The 24809-nt window shown below is 39.8% G+C and overlaps 1 protein-coding gene across 1 annotated transcript in view; it reads left to right on the forward strand.

The window, feature by feature from the left end:
- The window catches only part of COL4A4 (collagen type IV alpha 4 chain), a 140876-nt gene that overhangs the window by 89795 nt on the left and 26272 nt on the right, over positions 1 to 24809 (forward strand). Inside the window, exons 25-36 of the mRNA XM_023740119.1 lie at positions 2104 to 2172; positions 3602 to 3709; positions 4207 to 4425; positions 6411 to 6572; positions 8514 to 8684; positions 9283 to 9426; positions 12067 to 12174; positions 13313 to 13494; positions 14366 to 14429; positions 17026 to 17100; positions 23077 to 23184; positions 23762 to 23869. Coding sequence (XP_023595887.1) covers positions 2104 to 2172; positions 3602 to 3709; positions 4207 to 4425; positions 6411 to 6572; positions 8514 to 8684; positions 9283 to 9426; positions 12067 to 12174; positions 13313 to 13494; positions 14366 to 14429; positions 17026 to 17100; positions 23077 to 23184; positions 23762 to 23869 — 1518 coding nt within the window. The remainder of the gene's footprint in view (positions 1 to 2103; positions 2173 to 3601; positions 3710 to 4206; positions 4426 to 6410; positions 6573 to 8513; positions 8685 to 9282; positions 9427 to 12066; positions 12175 to 13312; positions 13495 to 14365; positions 14430 to 17025; positions 17101 to 23076; positions 23185 to 23761; positions 23870 to 24809) is intronic.

Here is a 24809-nt window from a genome sequence, read left to right on the forward strand (position 1 = left end):
ATACACACACACATAAAACTTTGAAATACCTATTTTTTTTACAGTCCTTTAAGATAATGCATTGTTTTTTAATAAAAAAGAACACCAGTCTCTCATTTAAATTTACATCATTAGCCACAAAAAAATATGTGTAAGCATTTTTGGGAGAAGAGATTTTGAATATATCTGACAGTTCTGTGCAATTCAAACAATAAAGTGACTTGCAGGAACAGAGCTGAAAACTTTTTTTTTTATTATTTTGTTGTGTTTTCGGTGAAAGTTTACACAGCAAATTCAGTTCCCATTTAACAATTTCCATACAACTTGTTCAATGACATTGGTTACATTTTTTACAATGTGTCAACTTTCTCATTATTTCCATTTTGGTAGTTCCATTTCCATTAATCTAATTTCCCTGACCCCTGTACCTTCTCATCTTTTCTTTGGGGTAAAGGTGGACCATTTGATCTCATATAGATGCTTTTCTTAAAGGAGCACAGTACTCACAGGAGATACTGTTTATTAGCCCATCTGTCATTCAGCTGAAAGGTGACCTCTGGGAGTAGTTTCAGTTCAAAGTTTAAAGGGTATCTCAGGGCAATTGTCTCAGGAGTTCCTCTAGTCTCTATTGGTCCAGTAAGTCTGGCCTTTTTAAGAATTTGAGTATTATTCTATATTTTTCTCCCATTCTATCAGGATCTATCTATTGTGTCCCTAATCAAAATGGTTAGTAGTGGTAGCTGGGCACCATCTATTTCTTCTGGTCTCAGGGTAGATGAGGCCATGGTTCTTGAAGGCTATTAGTCCTGCAGAAAAGTTTTCTTTGAGTTTATGATTTCCTTCTTTTTCTTTTGTTCCAGATGAGTAGAGACCAATAGTTGTATCTTAGATGGCTGCTTACAAGCTTGTAAGACCCCAGATGCTACTCACCAAACTAGGGTGTAGAACAGCAACTTTATGAACTATATTCTACCAACTGACTGAGTTGTCCCATGAGACGATGGTCCTAAGCTTGTAAACCCAGAAAACCAATCTTATGAGGAGTTTGGTTATGTTTAAGACGTATCCATAGTTGTGCCCCCTATGAGCTTTATTATATATATGAATATATATGCAGTACACACAAACCTATATATACATATGCCTACAGATACACCTATATATTTACACATATATACACACATATACCTATTTATATATATGTAGGCATACATACCTTCTATTGTAGCCACATACATATTTTTTAATTGTTGTTGTGAAAACTTTTAAGAAAATGGGAAAAGGAATTTATTTAAGATTTTCTTTTCTTGATTGTATCTATATTCCTTGGTCTACATTCTTAATTGTGGAATTTTAGAATAAAATAAAGATGACTCTTGCTTTGACAACATAAAAAGGCAAGTAGCCTGGTATTTGATAAGGTTTAAGATGATAGTCTGGGACCCATCAAAATCTCAAATTATTTTTATTTATCTCACATGCTTTCTGATAATATCTTATAAGAATTTATTTCTACTATAAAAGAGAAACATTAAATTTTAGAAGGGAGTTTGCTGTCTTATTTTCTTCACCACTTAAAAAGGGGCATAATAACAACCACACTGTAGGTTTGTTAGAAGAACAAGAGACAATATATTTGAAGCACCTATTCCAAGGCAGGCTCTCAATAAATGGTAGCTTTTATTAATATCTTTCCCAGCCTCCTCATTTGTACCATATCCCGAGTCCCAACTAGGTCCCAGATCTTCTGAACCTAGTGCTGGGTGCTTGTAGCTATTTCTTCATTTATTGAAGTTTCTGCCTCCATTCTATTAGCTATCCATGAGCCTATAAATACATCACTTTTTCTCCTGTCTGAAAACTGATGCTTCTTGGAACCAGTATTGTTCTTATTTCTGTTATATTTATAGCTGTTCTGACAGATGAAATTCAAATTTTAGGACAGCTCTTCTAGAAATTCCGTATAAAAACAGTTTATGTAATCTAATGATACTTGGATTTTTCTTTTCGTTTGATTTCCACGTATACCATATGAAAAAGATCTTGAGCAAGGTTATTCTCATTGACACATCGTGTTGGTCTATCAACAGTGTGAATGTCACTTTTTTTTTTTTTTCATTCCAGGTGATACAATTCCTTGTAACATAACCTACCCAGGAAGGCCAGGCCCTCCAGGTTTTGATGGACCTCCAGGTATGATCAGTGAGAAGTTACTGTCTTATACATTTCCACTAGAAAAAGAACTGGCAAGACAGATACAGCAATAGCAAATCCTCAGTTAACTGATTAGGGTATTTCTAGAATTCTTACGAGGTTTTGATGGAGTATACGGAAACAACATTTGCAGTAATTTCACAGTTGAATCTCTAGTCTACTGGTTTTAGCACGCTCTGGAGAGGTTTTTCATATCTCAGAATTTACCTGGATTTGATCACCTATCAGCTAAACTGTTTGTCCTTTGAGAGTTTTAAAACTATGACTACTTTCTTTTCCTGTGTGCCAAGAACGAAAGATGAGTATTTGTTTATTGGTTATAAGTCTGTTCTGCTTTCCACAAGAACCAAACTTCTGGCCAAAAGCATTCTGAAAAAATGTCTACATATTTGCATGCCTGATTGAACTTTTAAGCAGCTGCTTTATTTGGACTAAATGTTTGTTTTTTAGCTAAATTAAACCCAAAATCTGAATAAGGGATTTGCCTAATTTTTCTTAATTGTCTCACAGTTCACTTAAAATCGATTCCAACTCATAGCAACTCCATGTGACAGAGTAGAGCTGCCCCATAGGGTCTTCTAGACTGTAATCTTTATAGGAGCAGATCACTAGGTCTGTTTCCCGCAGATTCCCTGGGTGGATCTGAACCACCAACCTTTCAGTTAACAACTGAGTGCTTAACCATTTGTGCCACCAAGGCTCCTTTTTTGTCCTACATAGCTATGACAAGTATTGAAAGATTGAATGATGAATAACTGTGTATTGCCCTCTGTAACATTGGGTATTGTCACCATATAAGAGGCACTGGTGGTTCAGTGGTAGAATTCTCACCTTCCATACTGGAAACCTGGGTTCAATTCCTGGCCAGTGCACTTCATGAGCAGCCATCACCCATTCCTCAGTGGAGGCTTGTGTGTTACTATGACGCTGAACAGGTTTCAGCAGAACGTCCAGACTAGGAATTTCCAGATTAAGACAGACTAGGAAGAAAAACCTACTCCCAACATGACCTCATCTTAACTGATACCATCTTCAGAGACCTTATTACCAAACAAAGTTGCATCAGTGGGTACCAGGGATTAGGACTTCAACATATCTTTTGGGGGACACAGTTCAATCCATAACAGAGACTGAGCATGGGAAGTTACCAGAAAATTCCTTTGAATAGCAGTGTATATTCCAAAGACTTACAGGAAAAACCCATTACTGTATAGCTTCTGAGAAAGTACCTTAGCATATAAAACATTTCATTTGGACACATGACTCATGAAATGATTACTTACACCAGGAGATGAACATCTTTACTTCTGCGAAGTAAAGTACTCTAAAAGATTTAACCAGATTTTGGGGGGAAAATCACCTCACTTTGTCCTCGTTTGATTTGTGTTTTGTTGTTGATGTTGTTTAGGTCCAAACGGATTTCCAGGTTCCCGGGGTGCTCCTGGGCCAAGGTGCTTTAATGGGCAAAAAGGTCGACGTGGCAAACCGGGAATATCTGAAATACCAGGTCCACCTGGTAAATGAAACGTTTTTCCTGCTTTGGGAAATGAATGTCAGGAGCTTGTAAATACTTCTAAAAATTGATGCTTTAGTGAGGAAATGGCCAAGGATCCCTGGATAATGGAGAAAATGGTTTTTCTAGATACATTAGGCCCTTAGCTGTGCTTTAATAACATAGGTTATGATAATTTCATAAGTTACCAGAGTCCTTCCACCTTGAAGCATGAGTTATAGGCCATTATTGCTCTGTTATATTATAGAAATTGCTCAGTTCAGACAGAATGTTTGCCAGAGAATGTAAGCAATTAGGGAAGCTTTATTGGCTTATAGGAAATACAAAGTTAGAATTTATTTTCCTACACACTCTACCTACTAAGAAACTCAGAATTTTAGAAAGTACCCCTATATTTTTTTTAAAAGTGTTTTTATCAGGGTAGTAGTCTTATATTTGTATTGGCTCTATACACGTACGTTTAACTATTAACAATGTGTATTTTTGTTGTTGTTAAATAGGTTTTCGTGGTGACATGGGAGACCCAGGTTTTAAAGGTGAAAAAGGCTCCTCCCCTGTTGGGCCACCAGGCCTTCCCAGTTTACCTGGTGTGGATGGTCGGAAAGGAATCCCAGGTGACCCTGCGTACGGCCACCCAGGACCTCCAGGAAAGAGGGGTCTTTCAGGAGTGCCGGGGGTGAAAGGCCCCCAAGGTGACCCAGGTCATCCGGGGGCTGCAGGTATGAGACCCGTGCTGTCTGTGTGTTTGGGAAAGCGATTCTGGAAAGGTCACTGAAGAACGTTTAGACTATTTTGCGTTAAATCTAGAATGTAAATTTTTCAGCTAAGCGTCTTCCCTCATAGCCAAGTGCTGATTGCATTTAAAATAACCTACACCCCAGGGGTTGCCTTGATATTTTATGGGCTGTTTTCAAATCCGGGGCTGCTCACTGGGGCTAAGTCAACTCAGTTGGATTCAGCAGCTCCTGGATCCCTTCCTACTTTGAAGTCAGGACAGTATGTTGCTGCTGTAAATAGCAGGGGGAGCTGGATGGTGTAACTTGTCCACTGCCATAGCCAAGTTGAAGGTGAACAGGACCTGTTGTAAGAGGGGGAGTAGCCCCAAAGGGTGGAGTAGTATGAGCAGGAGCTTCGTGGGAGATGTGGGAACAAGCTGAACCCCAATGGATAAGCTATATTTGAGCAGGTGACAGGCCGGAAGGGTTTTCATTCCAGTGGGGCAGCAGGCAAGCAGTGGGATTCTGGAGATGGGAAGATGGCCCCAGGAACCAAGTCACATCCTTTCCTGAAAGATACTAGGGATTCTTCAGGATCTACAGCAACAGTTTTCAGATTTTAGTGTACTTAAAGTACATCCTGGGTTGGGGCCTGGGAGGGGACATTAAAATCACAGTTGTCTGGGCCCCAGTCTCAGGAATTCTGATTCATTACTTCTGGGGCAGGCCCAGAAGTCTGCACTTTTAACAAGCACCTTGGTGATTGTGACCAAGATGGGGACCCAGGCCAGATGTTGACAGTGTTCTGGTTCTTTTATAACAATGGATGGGCCACCGTTTATTCAGCATCTACTCTACTATGGGGCAAACAGGAGCAGGGTGGGGGGCGGGGAATAAGCCACCATCCTTGCCCTAAGTCAAAATACTCACACACAAAGGAACAATTAATTGGAATATGAAGAGATAATACATGAATCCATGAAAGTAATTTTGACCCAGTAGTCCCCACTGTGAAAATGCATCCTAATAGAAGTGATGAAGGTTATAGACATGAAGATAATCTTGTAATTTTATCCACATTAGAGGAACAATTAGAAACAATAAAGAAGATTAAATAGGAAAACAAATATATATGTGTATATATTATTCCTTTGACTGTGTGTGGATCTATGTATAGAAACATCCCGTTGCCGTCGAGTCAATTCTGACTCATTGCTACCCTATAGGACAGAGTAGAACTGCCCCATAGGGTTTCCTAGGAGTGGCTGGTGGATTTGAACTGCTGACCTTTTGGTTAGTGGCCATAGCTCTTAACTACTGCGCCATGTAGAGACATAGCTATTAACTATTAAAATCTTATTTGTAAAGATAATAACAAGATGGAAAACATTTGCAGATTGACATGTAATATGAAATAATTCAACAACTGAATGTACACTGGTTACTATTTTTTAAATGTATACATCTGAACCAAAATACAATGAAGATATGGAAAAATAATAGATTTCCAGGTTAAGGTATGAAATTATGGGGCTTTAGTTTTCTCTTTTAAGATTTCTTTTGCTGTTATGACCCTGTCTTTCCAGTAAGTATACATTTAAGAATACAAGTGAGGAAATGTCTTTCAAAGTGAAAATTCATACAGTGTAAACTGGGTTTGTTAGTATCAGAGAGAGTTGGCAAAAAGCCTGCCCTAAAGTTGGATGTTAATTAAAATCAGAAAGAACTACACGGGTTTTGATTTGCATAGGTAACATCTTTATTGTCCACATAACCTTACCAAGGACCTCACTTAGCAATACGTGGTTCATTCATTGGGAGCTCACTACAGTCTCTGATGAGAAAATCCATTCAGAGTCTTAACTCCACTGAGCACTGAGCCAGGATCACAATGTTTTCATCTGGTATTGATATGCATGAACAATTTATTGTAGGCTATCTCTATAGTTTTCTGTCATGATTGTCGTGAATGTGTTGTCTCATTTCAGGGCCAGCTGGCACTCCAGGAATTCCAGGCCTCAAGGGTCCCAAAGGCAGAGAGGGAAGTGCTGGGTTTCCAGGTAACCCAGGCCCACCTGCCCATTCCTGTGAAAGAGGTGTTCCGGGGATACCAGGGCAGCCAGGACTTCCTGGGGCTCCAGGTAGTCCAGGTAAGTGTCAACAAGTGTCAGAACTGTGGAAGGCCTGGGATTTTACTCTTCTTATAAATTACCAGCTGGTCTGTTGCTGTTTTGTCAGTACTGGCAGAAGCAGGACTCCTGGGTCAGAGACAAAGGACTTTATTACTCCCGGCCCAGCAAGTAGCATGAGCTTCATGCTAGTTTGTGTCAGCTCCCAGTGTCCCCCAAGTCCCACTCATGTCACCCTTCATTGCTCATGGGGGCAATTACGGTGGGGCTAGGTGAGGACCTAATGCATTATAGCCACCTACAAAAAAGCCTGCTTTTCGTCTGTCTTGAGAAATGGCCAAGATAAAGAGTACTGTGTTTTACGCAAATAACGTGCGCCTTCTAAATGTGTTTGCCAAGGGGTCCCTCCCCTCTGCGAGGCATTGTCGTCAATACTCCATGCTAATTTTTTTTTACAGCAACATATAAAACAAAGTGGCATAGCAGCACTTGTTGTTGTGGTTAGTTGCTATTAAGTCAACTCCAACTCATGAAAAAAATGTTGCCTGATCTGTGCCATCTTCGCTATCATTGGTATGCTCAAATCCATTGTTGTGGCTACTGTGTATTTTGAGTGCCTTGAAACCTAGGTGGCTTATCTTCTAGCACTCTATTGGACAATATTCTGTTGTGATCCATAGGGTTTTCATTGGCTAATTTTCAGTAGATCACCAGGCTTATCTTCCTTGTCTGTCTTGTTCTGGAAGCTCCACTGAAACCTGTCCACCATGGGTGACTGCTGGTATTTGAAATACTGGTGGCATAGCTTCCAGCAACACAGAAACACCCAAGGCACCACAGACTTCAGACTGACAAGTGGAAAGAGTAGTCAGGATCTTGCTTTCTTGGCATTCCCAGAGAGACATGTAGGAGCATGGGAGACCCATAGAATGTCTCCCTACACCAGGTGCCAGTGGACTATTTTCGATTTGATCTCCATTTCACCCTTCAGATTGTCAGCTCTTCAGATTGTCAGCTCTGCTATTTAAATCCTATCACTTTTTATCCAAACACAGGAATATGTACTCACGTAGGATCAACACAAGATGGGGACAAAACCTGTCACTACTGCCGTATTTCTAGCAACAATAATACTGGATGGTGTTGCTCTAATTTCTGCAATTCCCTCTTCTCAGTTAACAGTCTGACCGATTAACAGTCAGCCAGAGCCTCAGGGAGCACCTGGAAAGTTATTTTCTTCTATGAGTTTATTTTTTTTCTCCATACAATACATACAACATTTTTGTTCTTCATCCCTATCCATGTTCCATTTTTCAAAAGCTATCGGTAAATATTTATTCAAGCGATTTACGCATATTTTTTAAAATTTTATTGTGGTAGAATATACATAATAAAAGTTTGCATTTTCACCATTTTTAAGCATGCAATTCCATGACATTAATTATGTCTAGCATGTTGTGCTGCTGACACCACTATCCACTTCCAAAAGTTTTACTTCACCCCAAACGGAAACTCAGTGCCCCTTCATCAATATACCTGCTCTCTATAACGGCCAGAAAAATATGTTCTTATACTGATGGAGTCTAATTTGTGGTTGTCCCTGGGAATCCCTGAGTGGCACAGTCAGTTAAGCACTCAACTACTAACCGAAAGGTTGGTGGTTCAAACCTACCCAGAGGCACCTCGGAAGACAGGCCTGGTCCTGTGCTTGTGAAAGGTCGCAGCCTTAAAAACCCTATGGAACAGTTGTACTCTGCACGCGTGGGGGCACCATGAGTTGGAATCAACTCAATGGCAGCTGGCTTAGACTCATGAAAAGTGGCTGCTATTATTTTAACCCACAAATATTGTTTTTAGTGCTCGTAGACACATATTTTAAGCTACTGTGAATATTTTTTTCTTGCCTGTGTGTGAAACCAGGTTTCAATCTTCACGTGTTGTCGTCACTGTGGTTTTTCTTAGGTGCCCCAGGCTGGAAAGGACAGCGAGGGGATGAAGGGCCTCCTGGACCAGCTGGAATGAAGGGTCTTTCCGGAGTCCCAGGATGGCCAGGTGCAGAGGGACTCCCTGGACCACCAGGAATCTCAGGCCCTTCTGGGGATGATGGACTACCTGGTCTTCCAGGCCCACAGGGTGTGTAATGTGTTTACATTATCTTCCCCCATTTTATAACCTTGAAATTCACTGCCAAGTGAAGTCTGTTGCGTATGACCATACTAATGGAATTTACTGGTCCATTAGCCTGACTTTGCCCTTCCCTTATTGATATCGGTCTCTTCTTCTATCCTCTGTGTTGTCATTTCCAGTGGCAGAATGCTTTAGTGTAGGTAAATGGGATAAGGGGTGAGGATGTTAGGTTCACAGAGTCCATAAATGCTTCTGCTCAAAGGGCTGGGTAGCTAGAACAAATGAGGTACTAGGGTCAGGGCTAACGTACCTTCTCTTTGGATGGGCCCTCCACCCTCCACCCCTGGTTCCCTTAAAGCATTATGGGATCAGGACTCAGAAAACTGAGGGCTTGCATTTCAGGTCTATGGGGTAGAAAACTGAGAAAGACTGAGTGGGAGGGTAGAGCTATTAAACAGTGAGGTTGATAACGCTGTTGACCTTCAATACAAACTCTGAGTTAGGTAGGAGCTTGCATCTCAAAGTGGACTGCCAGAAACGCAGATAGAGTAACCACCATAGCCTTCCAAACGTTTCCCTAAAAACCCATGTTGTCTTTTCTCAGGACCTCAGGGTCTGCCTGGTGTCCCTGGTTTTCCGGGGGAGAGAGGAAAGCCTGGCCCAGAGGGACGACCTGGCAGAAAGGGAGAACACGGAGAGAAAGGTTGGCCTGGTCTTCTGGGAGACCAGGGAACGAGAGGTGCCAAAGGTAAATACATTTAACAACACAGTGAAGTGCAATTTGTTTGTTTTGGAGATTTAATTGAACCTTTAAACATTTGAACCTATAAATATGAAAAATAAAATGGAACTATCCTGTTGCTTGCGTTCCTCTTCCTTTTGGTTCCACAGCATTTGTTTTAGAATTGTAAACAAATGTCTTTTTATTTTCCGTACCTTGCAGCCCTCTTGCATTTAAGTATGGCATGTGAATAACTCTATTAATAGAAAAAACATTAACAAGTGGCTCTTAATGCTTTGATTGGTGGTGATTGGGTTTCAGGGAACCTTCCCACCTGTTGGCAAGAGAGTACAGGCAGGGCTCCTGGCCCCCAACTGTTACTTAAATTAGAACAGGCGTTGGCAAACTTTTTCTGTAAAGTTCCAAATAATAAATATTTTAGGCTTGGGAGGCCCTGTGGTCTCTGTCGCACCTACTCAACTCAGCTGCTGCAGCAGGAAGGCAGCCAACCAGTTTATGTAGATAGCACGTCAACCAATGAACGTAGCTGCGTTCCAATAAAATTATTTTATGGACCCTGAAATTTGTATTTCATGTGTCATGAAATAACTATTCTTGTTTCGATCTTTTTTCCCTCAACCATTAAAAAGCGTACATATCATTCTTAACTCCTGGATCATAAAAAACAGGTGGTGAAGCTATTGTTGGTCCATGGCTATAATCTACACTCAGCCCTGAACTTAAATGAGTCTACTTTCATCGGGGGCATGAATTGGGTTTCCCCCAAGCTTCATATAAAAAAAGGATTCCATTACTATAAAAAAAAAAAAGAAAAATACAATAGACGTAAATGTTCTTTGCCCATTCCTATTAAATGTTTACTTTTACCTCTTAGCCTCAAGGCTTCAGTGAGTGAAAGTAACATTTTATGTCCCGTGTTGAGAACGAACTCTTGATGACTTTTAGAAACAAGGCTTTGGCCCTTAAAGATCTTTGGAAAAATAACCTCATATTTAATTCAAATTACTTTTGCTTCTTAGTCAGTTGATTCTACTATTATTTTTTGTTTTACTAACCACTAAATTATTTATGTAGAATCAAGGAATCAAAGAGCTGTTCTTTACTAACTTAGATGAGGAATGTTTTGCTGTGTTATTATGCTGCTATACCACTGACCAAACCACAACCTGTTGCCGTCGAGTCAGTTTGGACTCGTGGAGACTCCATGTGTTACAGAGTAGAACTTCTCCATAGAGTTTTCTTGGCTATAATAATTTTTATGGAAACAGATTGCCATTCCTGTATTCCCCAGTGGTGCTGGGTAGGTTCAAACTGCCAACCTTTAGGCTATTAGTTGAGTGAATACCATTTGCGCAGGTAGTAGGAACCTACTACACCACCATCCCAATAAAAACAACATAACAATAAAGGATTGGGTTCATGCAAGCGATGTACTGGTAAACTGTTGTTGTTGTTAGGTGCCGTCAAGTCAGTTCCGACTCATAGTGACCCTCTGCACCACAGAACCGAACGCTGCCTGGTCCTGAGCCATGCTCACAATCGTTATGCTTGAGCCGATTGTTGCAGCCACTGTGTCAATCCATCTTGTTGAGGTTCTTCCTCTTTTTCGCTGGCCCTGTACTTTACCAAGCATAACGTCCTTCTCCGGGAACTGATCCCTCTTGACAACATGTCCAAAGTATGTAAGACGTAGTCTTGCCATCCTTCCTTCTAAGGAGCATTCTGGTTGTACTAGTTCTCCAAAAACAACAGCCATGACTTGTAGCACTTGCTGCTTTCCGTGGTGTAAATACTCCCACCGTGGCTGATTGCAAGCTACCAGTGGTTTAACAACTGGCTCACAAAATTCTTGAATTGTTAATAATTGACTCTTGCCAACCTGGTACAAACCCACTCCAGCAAACTGCTATGACTGGACAGTGCTTAGGAAAGTCAGAAATATACGTACTGTATTTTGCATGCTTTCTACCATTTTGGAAGTCTCTGTGGTGAACTAAGCTGAGATAGTTAAGTGTCTGTTCTTTAAAAAAAAAAAATACAAAACCAAACCTGTTGCCATAGAGTTGATTTCAATTCATGGAAACCCCATGTGTTACAGAGTAGAAATGCTCTTTGGAGGTTTTTTTTTTTTTTTTTTTTTTTAGCAGATTGCTAGGTCTTTCTTCTGCAGCACTGCTGGGTGGGTTTGAACTCCCAACCTATAGGTTAGTAGTTGAGCACAAATCATCTGCACCACGTGGGGATTTTTTTTCCTGTTCTTTTAGTGTTCCACTAAGAGGCAGAAGATACGGAATTGAGACATATGAGATGAACAGTTCAAATTTCACAGGGTAAAGAGACATTTTTTTAGACTTTTCAGGCCTGTCTTAACTCACTGAAGACCCTGATACCAGTTTGGTTGAATTTCACAAACATTCACTGAGCACTCACTGCACACCAGGCCCATGGCTGGACAGTGGGGAGAGGAAAGTAAAAGGCACAGCCCTTCCATCGGGAATCAGTAATGATATTGATGTTGTGTAGTGCATAAACATAAATACACTTCAGGAGGTCAAATGGGGATTTCTAAACCACAAGTGAACTACTGTAACAGAAGAATCTTGTGTGCTTCTGTGTGTTTTGCTTGTGAATATTTAATACTTAAAGGAGAGAGAGGACCTCCAGGAGATGAAGGAGACGTGACTATAATTTCCAAAAAAGGGAAGGCAGGAGGTCCTGGACCCCCTGGAGATGTTGGATTCCCAGGAGAAAAAGGTAAACACTTCCATTGTTTTTAACCGTATCAAATAAGCTGACATCTTTACAGAAAATTCCAGCAAGCATGTGTATTAGGCAACTTTTCCAGGAACAGTGAGATTTGGAAAGTTTATTTTTTAGCTATAAATATACACTAACGAACCTGGTGGTAGATTTTAACTTTTCCATGCTAGAACTTAGCTCAAGTCCATATGATTTTATAGATTTGAACATTCCAAATGAGAACCAATACTCAGGTCCCAAGTTTCAAGTACCCTCCACCTCTATTTCTGGTACCAAAACCAAACCCGTTGCCATTGAGTCGATTCTGACTCATAGCGACCCTATAGGACAGAGTAGAACCACCCCATAGGGTTTCCAAGGAGTGGCTGGTGGATTCAAACTGCCAACCTTTTGATTAGCAGCCAAACTCTTAACTGCTGTGCCACCAGAGCTCAATTCTGACTCATAGTGACCCTATAGGACAGAGAAGAACTGCCTCCTAGAGATTTCAAGGAACAGTTGGTGGATTTGAACTGCTGACCTTTTGGTTAGCAGCTGAGCTCTTAACCATTGCACCAACAGGGCTCCATTCCTGAAAGTTGTGGTAAAACCAAGAGTCAATAGCACAATAACTGTCCAAGTCATTTCAACCAATGCTTCTGAAACTTTAATGTACATAAGAATCACCAAGGAACATATTAAAATGCAGATTCTGATTCAGCAGCTCTGGAGCAAGCTGGAGACTTCCTTTTTACCAAGTTCCCTTGCCTATGTTGCTGGTCCTCAGAAACACCAAGTAGCCAGAATTTTGACAACATTTGTATTCTCTTGAAGTTCAGACTTAATCTCCATGAAACCTGGGTTCTTGTCTTGCCTCTCTCCTTAACTAGCTGTTAGGGGACACATGTTTTAACTTCTTTGGGTGGGTATGTTCTTCCTTGTTTGTAAAATGAGAGTATTGGATCAAATGATTCCTGTACCTCCCCACTACCTCTGATGGGCCTGAGTCGGTACACGGACAATGCAACCCAGGCTTGGAATTAGGGCTCTCCATACCTTGAGCTTCACCTTCTAAAAATAGAACAAAGTGTCCCAGCCTAACTATTGCCCAGGATTTCAGTGAGGAGCTTTATAATACTTCCAACCTCATCAGGTGATAAAGGAAGTCCAGGGATGCAAGGGAGACGAGGAGAACCAGGAAGACAAGGACCACCTGGATTTCACAGTGGAGAGCCTGGTAGAAATGGACAGCCAGGGCTTCCTGGACCCCAAGGACCTCCAGGCTTACCTGGCCTAAGAGGGATCATTGGTTTTCCAGGATTTCCAGGTGACCAGGTAAGTGACTGCTGCTTTGGGAGGGAGGAAATAATAAAACCTTTCTGCCCTTGGGATCCCATAATGAGTCATAATTAACCAGTGTCCATCATTGCCCTTTCACTAATTAAAATATAAGTGGTAGGACAAGGGGAAAATGGAACCTTCTGGAAGGCCATGGTGTAACTGAAATTTCTGACCAGTGCTCAGGTCTGTTTGTCCTGGTACAGATGATCAAGCTTTCACATATTTCATGTACTACCTCCCAGCCTGGTTTGAACAACTCAGTAGAGACTTGCCTCATGACTGCTGATTACCAGGATGAAAAGCTGTCCTAGAAAATGACCCACATCATTTCTAAGCGTTGGCTTCTAAGCCTTCCTATCTGATGGCAGATATCATAGGTTTCACTGTAAATACCATTGGTGTTTGTAATCATGAGTAAAATATCGCTTGAGAAGCCAGGAGGTACAATGAACTTAGTGGCCTAAATTGTCCTTCTGGAAAATGCATCATATAATTTGATACCCATTTTTTGTAATGAAATGGATTTTAAAATTTTTAGTATTATATATGACTTCTAATAATATTCTGTTTAGTATCAACTTGTGTATTCAAAACTTAAAATTCAAGTTATGCAATGCAGTTACTGTTTTGCAATCAAGTGTAGAGAACACCTGTTAGTATTTACATCTCTTTCTGGAGGGGTTTAATTATTTTTGAAAACTAAACACATGTAGTAGTATGCTTGCATTGTGCTTGCAATTTTCTTTACCACTGAAAATCATGAAAACTAAATTGGTTAAGAAAATCATTCTTGGGCCATGTCGTGTATATGCCATTTATATGTGGAACCCAATAAAGTCTCACTTCTGTTTCATTCAACTATCAGGGTGATCCAGGTTCTCCAGGCCCCCCTGGATTTTCAGGGATTGATGGAGGGAGAGGACCTAAAGGTATGATTTGGAAATACAGCTGCCATCTGTCAAGAGCGTAGTCCTCTGTGTTGTGTTTGTACTGTTGTGAGCAAGCTTTAAAAGCAAAGTATATAAAACAAACTGCAATGTCCAAGAGGTTCTTCTTAGACTCTACTAGACAGTCAAACACTCAAAACTCAAGTTGTCCACACTTGTCACTTAGATTGAAGGGTATCAGATAGGAAAGGCATGCCAACTGGGCACATCAAGTCTTCCTCTTTAGTGGGAAGACTTGCAGCAGTCCAGTTAGTGCTGCAGCCCCCTAAGTGACAGCTCAGGTGCAAGGAGGTGAGATCCACATTGGTGGGCCATGTCCACCTTGACTTGGAAGCCCCATGCACCTCATGTGCCAGTATGTCTTCTGACAACTCCAGAGGTATAGCTTTTACAATCCCAGTTACAAAAGTCACTATAGAGAAGTCATTACAGAGAAGCCGAAACCCATGACTTCCCACTAGATGTCTGTAGTTCATTTAAAGAATTGCCAGGCCAGACATAATTTACAATCTGGTCATACGCCAAGGGTCAGCAGATGCTTTGCAGGCCATATGGTCCTATCGGGACTACTCAACTGTGCTGTTGTAGCAGGAAAGCAGCCATAGATAACATGTAAAGAAATGGGTGTTGCTGTGTTCCAATAAAACTGTATTTACAAAAAAGGCTGCAGGCTGGATTTGGTCCCACGGGCCTTAGTTTGCCTCTTGCTAAAAACAATGTTGCCTTGTAACACGACTGACATCCTACCTTTATTAGATTTCCAAGGAAACAGGGCTAGAAAATTAACCCAAGGTCAACAGTGTCCTTAGAGAAAGAGAGGTTTTGTTAACTCTTTTTCCAGACAAGCAAAGAAACAAATAAATAAACAAAAATCAAGATTTCTTAAATTGCAATCTTTGCATAAAATCTTCAGTATTTTTACTATCTTTGTATACCATTGGGTTAATATTTTTCTTTAATTCTACTTTAAAACACCTTTTTAACCTTAGCCTCATCCTAGTCACTATCTGTGAATTCACAGGTTTGATGTGCAGTTATATTTTATCTTAATATCTATTAAAATAAATAACTTTAAAATATAAAATACTTATTAACGAGCCACATACAATCCTCTTCCTTACCATCAGTGATATATGTTTTATACTTTGAGAGACACTCTATAAATAATATGATAATTACTGTAAAAAAAATGAACTGAGCATACTTATATATTCAGAAAAAATAATCTAGATTACTTCTTCAGAAATTGTTACAAATAAGGAAGTTTTCATATTTGATTTTAATGATTGTTATAGCTTCAGGGTTCAGAACTCACTCCTCTTCTTTGTACTTATAAATTTATTATAGTCCCTTTGCCTCTCTCACAGTACAAACCTACCTCTTCTCATTTCCTTCATGATTGTATTTGGCCTTGTTTTCAAGAAACTGAAATGCACTCGAGATACCTAGAGTAAAAGATGTCTCATGGAGCCCATAGCTAGGAGCCATAGTTCTTCCAGACCATAAGGCTAATGGAACTAATGCTTGGACAACCCATGATTTCTTTCTTGAGACTTATCTGCTTTTCTTTGTGCTCTGTTCTTTACTCACCTGTCTACCTACTGGCTTCATCACTCTGTATTCTTTATCCTTTCTGGATCTTGAATGTTTAGATCCCACCCGAACTTGCTCTGTGTCGGGGCAACTCATGATACATCCTTTTAGTTTCTTCCCCAGTAGCCAAGGATTTCAAGTTCTCATTTTTTTATTCCAGCTTCTCAAGAAAAGACTGCTTAACCTGGGATGGACCACTTTCCAGTCAGACTCCTTCCCCTTAAACAACTAGCCATGATTATGGGTAGTCTCAGGTGGAAGACACTTTTCCATACGATATGGGTGGGACTCCTTAGAAGAGGGTGTTTGTTGTCAGATACTATAAAACATGCCTAGCTTCTCTCTTTTATTAGCTTGTAATCCTTCCTGTTTTATTGTCCTTCCCACCCTTCCACTTTGAGTCCTCCATTTAAAACTGGCTCCCAGCTATAAGGTACGTCCTTGTATCTGGAAGCATCATTCAGCAGAGTTGAGCAGCTCTGTGGGACTGTAAGAGTCATTGTAAACAATGGCCTTTGAAAGTGCCATCTCTTGTAAAGTCATTGATAAAGTATGCTTTTGTGATTTTGTTTTGCAAAGACACTGAGTTGAGCTTCCTAGCAGAAACTTCAAATGTGTTTGCAGTCGCTGAAGCAGTGACGATTTCTGCTTTGTGTTTCTAAAACATAAGGGTATAGTCATTCAAAGCCAAGTAGTTTCTTTAATGAAAACTTAAGTTTGAAACTTCTTTAGGGACTTAAAAATTCAAACTTAAGATCTGTAGTCTCTGTGATTGTTATAACCTATAAAATTGTGTGTTTGAATCACGTTTTGCATTTGTGTTTCCATTTGTTCTTATTTAGGGAAAAAAGTATTTAAAAAAAATCCTCTTCTGGAATATTTGAAGATAGACTGTAAAGAAAAATGTCATTAAAGTTACTAAGTCACTTATATAAGACCAAATTATATTTTCTTAAATATGTTATGTGCATTTTATCACTTACAGGAAACAAAGGTGATCCTGCAAGGCAGGTTGGTCCACCTGGTCCAAAGGGTGATCCAGGTAGCCTTGGATGTCCAGGTATAGCTACATATTTTTCTCATTAAACCAAAAAATAAAAATAAATAAATTAGATTAGAAAAATAGAAAACAATTACCTTTATCTTCCTAGCTGGCAATTATTATATCAGTATTTTCTCCTTCTTTTGCCTTTTAAGGAGCCCTGATGGCACAGTGGTTAGGAACTTGGCTGCTAACCAAAAGATAGGCAGTTTGAATCCACCAGCCGCTCCTTGGAAACCATAGGGGGCAATTCTACTCTCCTGTAGGGTCACTATGAGTCGAAATCAACTCAATGACAATGGGGTTTTTTTTTTGTTTTGTTCTTTTGCCTTTTCAGATACACAGGAAAAAAACAAACCAAAGCCAAAGCTGTTGAGTCGATTCACAGTAGAGGATTATATATAAGCATTGTAGTAGCATTCCTGGTCCAGAAAGACACCAGGATTATGTCCCAGGGGTTCTGAATCTTTTTTTCCACAACAACTCACAGGACAGATGGTGTTAACACAATAAACTTTCCAGGGCATGCCTAGATTTTGACAAAATTGAAAATAAATATTGCAGACAATGAAAATTTGGACTGTTTTTGCAATCTCCATAATCAAAAACATGACATTAGTAATAGCTATCCATGCACACTGACTACAGCTTCAGGTTGTGATTCTGGCCCTTTCTCACCTGCTTGGAAAAGCATGTTTGAGTGCAAGTGAGAAGTGCTGGCAGAAGCCCTTGTGGCCCGCAGTGGTTAAGTACTCGGCTGCTATCCAAAAGATTGGTGGTTTGAATCCACCAGCTGCTTCTCGGGAGAAAGATGTGGCAGTGCTTTTCCATAAAGATTACAGTGTTTGAAACCCTATGGGGCAGTTCTACTCTGTCCTATAGGGATGCAGTGAGTCGGAATCGACTCAACAGCAACAAGTTTTGTTTTTTTTGAGAAGTGTTGGGGTCGAGATATTACTAAATCCACTCTAAGTTACTAAAAATTAAAAGAAACAAACATAAAATCTTACCACCAACAATAAATGTAAGTCATTCAAATCAACAGTATTTGCTTGTCAGAAACAATGTGGAATCCCTCAGAAATAATTGTGATGTGTTGTTATTGTTAGTTGTCATCAAGTCGATTCCAAATCATGACGTCGGACTGGTCAGTTACTGCCCTCTGGTTCAGGCCGAGGCTTGCTACATTAGATGGCCCACAGCAGAAGGGAGGCGCTGGTGCTTTACACAGCTGCATACTTCAAAGGGGAAGGGAAAATAATTGGAGTTCAAACCAATAGAATGGGACCGCTGGAAGGGAAAGCAGTCTTAGGACAGGTTGCCATATTGGTTTGCACCCATATGTGTTTATCTGTCAGAAAATGGTGAGAATGTAAATTAGTACTTTCTGGACAATGCTATGGAAATATGCATTAATCTTTAAAATATGCATACCTTTTGACTCAGTAATTTCACTCCTGGGAATCTTAAGTCAATAATCAAGCAAGTGTATGAAGATGTGTGCACAGGCATAGCCAATGCACGGTTAGAACAAGTGTCCATCCAGAGATGATTGATTAAATAAGATATGCCCAAATTATCCAGCTGACAGAGAGTAGAAATCAGGCTTTTATTTAGATGGGTCTCATGTCAAATGGATGTCAGAAAAGACTCTGAAACTTGTTCTTGAACATAGAGCAGCTAAAGCAAATGAAAGAAATGATGAAGTAAAAGAGCTGAACAGAAGATTTCAAAGGGAGGCTTGAGAAAACAAAGTAAAGTATTATGATGAAATGTGCAAAGACTTCGGAGTTAGAAAACCAAAAGGAAAGAACATACTCGGTATTTCTCAAGCTGAAAGAACTGAAGAAAAAATTCAAGCTTCAAGTTGCAGTATTGAAGGATTCTACAGAGAAAATACTAAACGATGCAGGAAGCATCAAAAGAAGATGGAAGGAATATACAGAGTCACTGTACCAAAAAGAATTGGTCGACATTCAGCCATTTCAGGAGGTAGCATATGATCGAGAACTGATGGTGTTGAAGGAAGAACTCCAACCTGCACTGAAAGCATTGTTGAAAAACGGCTCCAGGAATGGATGGAATTCCAATTGAGATGTTTCAACGAACAGATGCAAATGCTGGAAGCACTCATTCGTCTATACCAAGAAATTTGGAAGACAGCTACCTGGCCAACTGACTGGAAGAGATCCATATTGGTACACATTCCACAGAAAGTTGATCCAATGGAATGTGGAAATTATCAAACAATATCATTACTATCACATGCAAGTAAAATTTCTCTGAAGATAATTTCAAAAATAGTTGCAGCTGTACGTCGACAGGGAACTGCCAGAAATTCAAGCTGGATTCAGAAGATGACGTGGAATGAGGGATATCATAGCTGATGTCAGATGGATGGATCTTGGCTGAAAGCAGAGACTATCAGAAAAACGTTTACCTGTGTTTTATTGACTATGCAAAAGCATTCAACTGTGTGGATCATAACAAATTATCGATAACATTGTGAAGAGTGGGAATTCCAGAACCTTTAATTCTGCTTATGCGGAACCAGTACATAGACAAGAGGCAGTTATTCAAACAGCACAAGGGGATACTTCACGGTTTAAACTCAGAAAAGGTGTATGTCAGGGTTGCATACTTTCACCATTTTTATTCAGTCTTTGTGCTGAGCAAATAATGCGAGAAGCTGGACTGTATGAAGAAGAACGCAGCATCAAGATTGGAGGAAGACTAACAATCTGCAATATGCAGGTGACACAATCTTGCTTAATGAAAAGGAAGAGGACTTGAAGCGCTTACCGATGAAGACCAAAGACCACAGCCTTCAGTGTGGATTATACCTCAATATAAAGAAAACAAAAATTGTCACAACTGAACCAATAGGCAACATCATGATAAACGGAGAAAAGATTGAAGTTGTCAAGGATTTCATTTGACTGGGGTCCACCGTCAACACCCGTGGAAGCAGCAGTCAAGAAATCAAACGATGTATTGCATTGGGCAAATCTGTTGCAAAAGTCATCTTTAAAGTGTTAAAAAGCAAAGATGTCACCTTGAGGGCTAAAGTGCACCTGACCCAAGCCATGGTATTTTCAATCACCTCATATGCATGTGAAAGCTGGACAATGAGTAAGGAAGACCGAAGAAGAATTGATGCCTTTGAATTATGGTGTTGGCAAAGAATATTGAATATACCACGGACTGCCAGAAGAATGAACAAATCTGTCTTGGAAGAAGTACATCCAGAATGTTCCTTAGAAGCGAGGATGGCAAGACTTCGTCTCACATACTTTGGACATGTTATCAGGAGGGACCAGTCCCTGGAGAAGGACACCATGCTTGGTAAAGCATAGGGTTAGCGAAAGAGGGGAAGACCCTCAATGAGATGGATTGACACAGTGGCTGCAGCAGTGACTGTGTGTGTTTGTTCTGTTGTACATAGGGTCGCTATGAGTTGGAACTGACTGGAGGGCACGTGACAACAACAACATGTCATATTAACACTTTGTGTATTACCTGAAAATCCTCTCTGGCAATACTGAAGTTTCTTTTCATATAACAAGAGGAAAAAAATATCTGAGAAGAACTAATATAGGAAAATTTATTTTATTCTTTTTATACAATAAGATTACTAAAATGAAAGCCCAAAAGAAACACAAGCTATCAAAGTGTGCAAAAATTTCTCTTCCCACCTCTTTCATATCAGTCTTTAACTTCTGACATGGTCAAATCTATTTACATAGATACTATAATACTTTAACTGGAATATGTAACCTGGGTGTATGTTTGGAAAGGAAAATACTTTCGAGATCAGTATTCTGGTGTTTCCTAATAAATACCAGAATAAGAAGTCTCAGAGAGGAAAAAATAGTGGCTCAAAGTCAACTTCCCTTGTTAAGTGTCATCAATTGGCACAACATTAAGAGATTTCCACACATTCTGTTATTTTAATGTAACTCCTAAAGATAGTAACATTTTAGAAGCTGAAAGTAGTCCAAAATGGGGACCTTTGATCTAATATTTTAGTCATAAATATAAAACAATATTTTGGGTCTTCCTCTCTTTCCCTGACCCTCTACCAAGCACGATGTCCTTCTCCAGGGACTGGTCCCTCCTGACAGCATGTCCAACGTACCTGACAAAGTCTCGCCATTCTCATTTCTAAGGAGCATTTAGGGTGTACTTCTTCCAAGACAGATGTGTTCATTCTTCTGGCAGTCCATGGTATATTCAATATTCTTTGCCAACACCATAATTCAAAGGCGTCCATTCTTTGGTCTTTATTGAAAACACTGTGCTAAGTGAAATAAGCGAGACACCGAAGGACAAATACTGTATGATTCCACTATAGGAAATATCTGAAGTAGGCAACTTCATAGATACAGAATATAGTTTAGAGGTTACCAGGGTTTGGGGGGAGAGAGGAGAGAGAATTATTGCTAAATGGGTACAGAGTTTCTGTTTGTGGGTAGAAACCCAATACATATGTTGGTTGGTTGTATGAATAAATTAATAAATGAATGAACGGACAAATGGAAGAGTGAGCAACTAAGCTAGTAGCTTTGAGGGTAAGGGTCTTCACCTCAATCAACTCCTCTTGGGTTTGTAAACACAGAGCCATATTTTTTTTATTGTGGTAAATATATATGTAATAAAACATTTGTCATTTCAACATTCTTCACATGTCCAATTCTGTGACATTACTTAGTTTATCATGTTGTTCAGCCATCACCATTATCTGCTTCCAAATTTTTCCATTACCCTTAACAGGAGCAGAGCTATGTATTTTATTTGCCGATTCAACCAGTCCTTTTCAACACAGATTATTGATTTATCCTACAAACATGAATTGTATTAAAATCACAAATGGTAAATAAACACGTGGGGAAAATAGTTATCCTCTCTAATAATCAAGAAAATGCAATTAAAAGTATGTTTGATTTTATCCCAAATTAACAAAAACAAGCCAGCCAACTAAAACATCCTCAATGAAAACATAGAATGTTTTCGAAGTTGTGATCATGGAATTGTGAGTGGGTTGCATTTGGGGCTGTGAGTTGGTACAGCGTTTACTCCAAAACATTTAGCAGCTTGTCAAGAACCAAAATCCTGAATGGCCTGTTCTAGATGACCAAAGAACCACTGACAGATTCTCTTCAGCAAGTCAATGCTATGAGAAAGGGACAGTTTTCGATGTTTAAAAATTGAAGGGCTGTATCACCAGATGCAATGTATGGCTCTGGAATGGAGCCCAGTGTGGACAAATCAGTTGTGAGAACATTGAGGGGACTGTTGGAGACATTTGAATGTGGACTGAGTATTAGATGATATTAAGAGATTGTTATTAATTTTGTTGGCTGTGATACTGTTATTTTGGCAATGTAGGAAAGTGTTCTTATTTTCAGACGTACCGCCTGAAGTATTTATGGATAGAATTCCATGATGTCTGTGATTTACTTCAGCATTTTAAACTCTATAAAAAAAAAAAAGAACCAAAATATCATACTATTTTACCTAGAAATTCTACTCCTAGGGGTTTTTTCCCAAGGAAATAATTTAATAGGAGAAAAAAATTAAAGACTTATAAAGATCATTATGCATAAAGCAAAGAGCTAGAAACAGCTTAAATGGCCAGTAGTAGGAGAAAATTAGATTAATTCAATTAAGATTAACTCAGTAAGCTGTCAGCCAGTCATTTAAAAATGCTAATTAGGAAAACGATGACAAACTTGGAAAATTATGATACAGTGCTAATTGAAACATCAGAATATAAACTGGTACTATTTGCACATGTATTTATGGAAAATTGTGTTAAGGTGGTGGGATTATAGATGTTTTCTTTTCAGTTTTTTCCTTAATGTTATTAAAAATTTTAAATATAAAAAAGTAAGAAAAAAAAGAATAGCGAGAGCTAAAGTAGACCTTTTCTTTGGTTCACCGTCTCAAAGAGCCATCTACAACTACTCAGATGTTTGATCCTTCTTTCTTTAGGGCACTTCGGAGTCCCCGGAGAGCAGGGCTTGCCTGGTGTTCAAGGGCCCAGAGGACCACCTGGAAGGCCAGGACTGCCAGGCTCCTCCGGACCACCAGGGTGTCCAGGTACTTTGAAAGAAAGTCTGGACACTGCCTGGGTACTCATGTATCTCTTGGTGTTTTGGAAAGAGGCAGCCTTCACTTACACAGTCTTGGATTCAGATCTACTTTCTCATTTCTTAGACTGTGATTTTGGGCAGGTCACTTAAACTTACCTTCTCCTCACGTGTAGAATGAATCTAGTCCCATCCCAGTGGATTAGGAGTCAACTAAGAAAACACCTGCCAAGTGTCTAACATGGTGCCAGGTATTCCAGCCCTCCTCATTTCACCAGCCATTTGGTATGCTGGTTTTTCTTTTCTCTTTTAGACATGAGGCAAATAGCATATATATATGGCACAATGAATCCCCTTTCGGCCCATTCAGAATAAAGGGACTGTTAAAAACCATAATTGGCAACTTGTGAGAAGTCTGTTTTCTTCTCCTAAGGTTAAGTGTATTTTTTCCTCAGAATTAAAGATCTAGGAAGAGAGAGTAATGAAACAATGTTCCCAGTTACCCACATATAAAGAGCACAGATGTTTTCTCAGTTAATGTAACTCATATCATCTGGTTGTCTGAAAAACACCCCTGTCATCCTCAGGTGATCGAGGGGTGACTGGGCTGAGGGGACATCCAGGAGAAACAGGGGACCCTGGACCAAGAGGCCTCATGGGGAATCCAGGGTCACCAGGTCCTCCAGGAATGAAAGGTAAGTCAAAAGGAAGCCCAACCCATCAGAAAGATCCAGCCAATGAGGCCAAATTCATCACACCTTTCCTGCACTCATGAATGACATTGCTCTTGGCCATGGCACTCTCCCCCATGGATGCCATTAGCACCCTCTGATTCCTTCTTACCTAGGGCTTCAGACAGTGCTCATCTACCTGTTGACCTGCCTTCTACCATGGAGTATCCAGAATGATGGTACTGCCATCTCATCTCTTAGGGCATTTTTTTCCCAGTGTTTTCCATGATGTTCAGGGTTGTTTGTACTCCCCACAGATAGTTGAGCTCCTGCTATGGCTAGATTCTATGGTAGATGCTGGGGACACAATTTTGAAGAACATAGGCATGGCTCCTGCCTCCATGGAGTTCACAGTCTAGCAAGAGAGATAGAAATTAAAAATGAATATGTAACGAGACTAAAGGGGCACACCAGCCCAGGGGCAAGGACAAGAAGGCTGGAGGGAACAGGAAAGCTGGTAATGGAGAACCCAAGGTCGAGAAGGGGGGAATGTTGACATGTCATGGGGTTGGCAACCAATGTCACAAAACAATATGTGTATTACATATTTAATGAGGAACTAATTTGCTCTGTAAACCTTCATCTAAAGTACAGTAAAAAAATAAAAATGCATATGTAAATAAATATATTTATCAGTTGTGGTGAGTGAGAGAAACAGAAGAGGAAGGTGCTATGAGAAAAAATAACTGGTGTTTATTTTCTTCATTAGATAAGGAAAAGAATGTTTTTTTCCTGTCTGAATTTTTTTGGCCTTAATGGTAATAGTAGACTGGATATAATATGACTAGTTTTAATATAAGTCTGAACGTATTATGCTATAATAGACTATAATATAATATGTACTTGTTATTAACAAATCTTCATGCCTTCCCATTCATTGATGTTACTCATTACTCTTTGTCCA

Source organism: Trichechus manatus, unplaced genomic scaffold (genome assembly GCF_000243295.1).
Source record: "Trichechus manatus latirostris isolate Lorelei unplaced genomic scaffold, TriManLat1.0 scaffold00147, whole genome shotgun sequence".
Classification (NCBI taxonomy): Eukaryota; Metazoa; Chordata; class Mammalia; order Sirenia; family Trichechidae; genus Trichechus; species Trichechus manatus.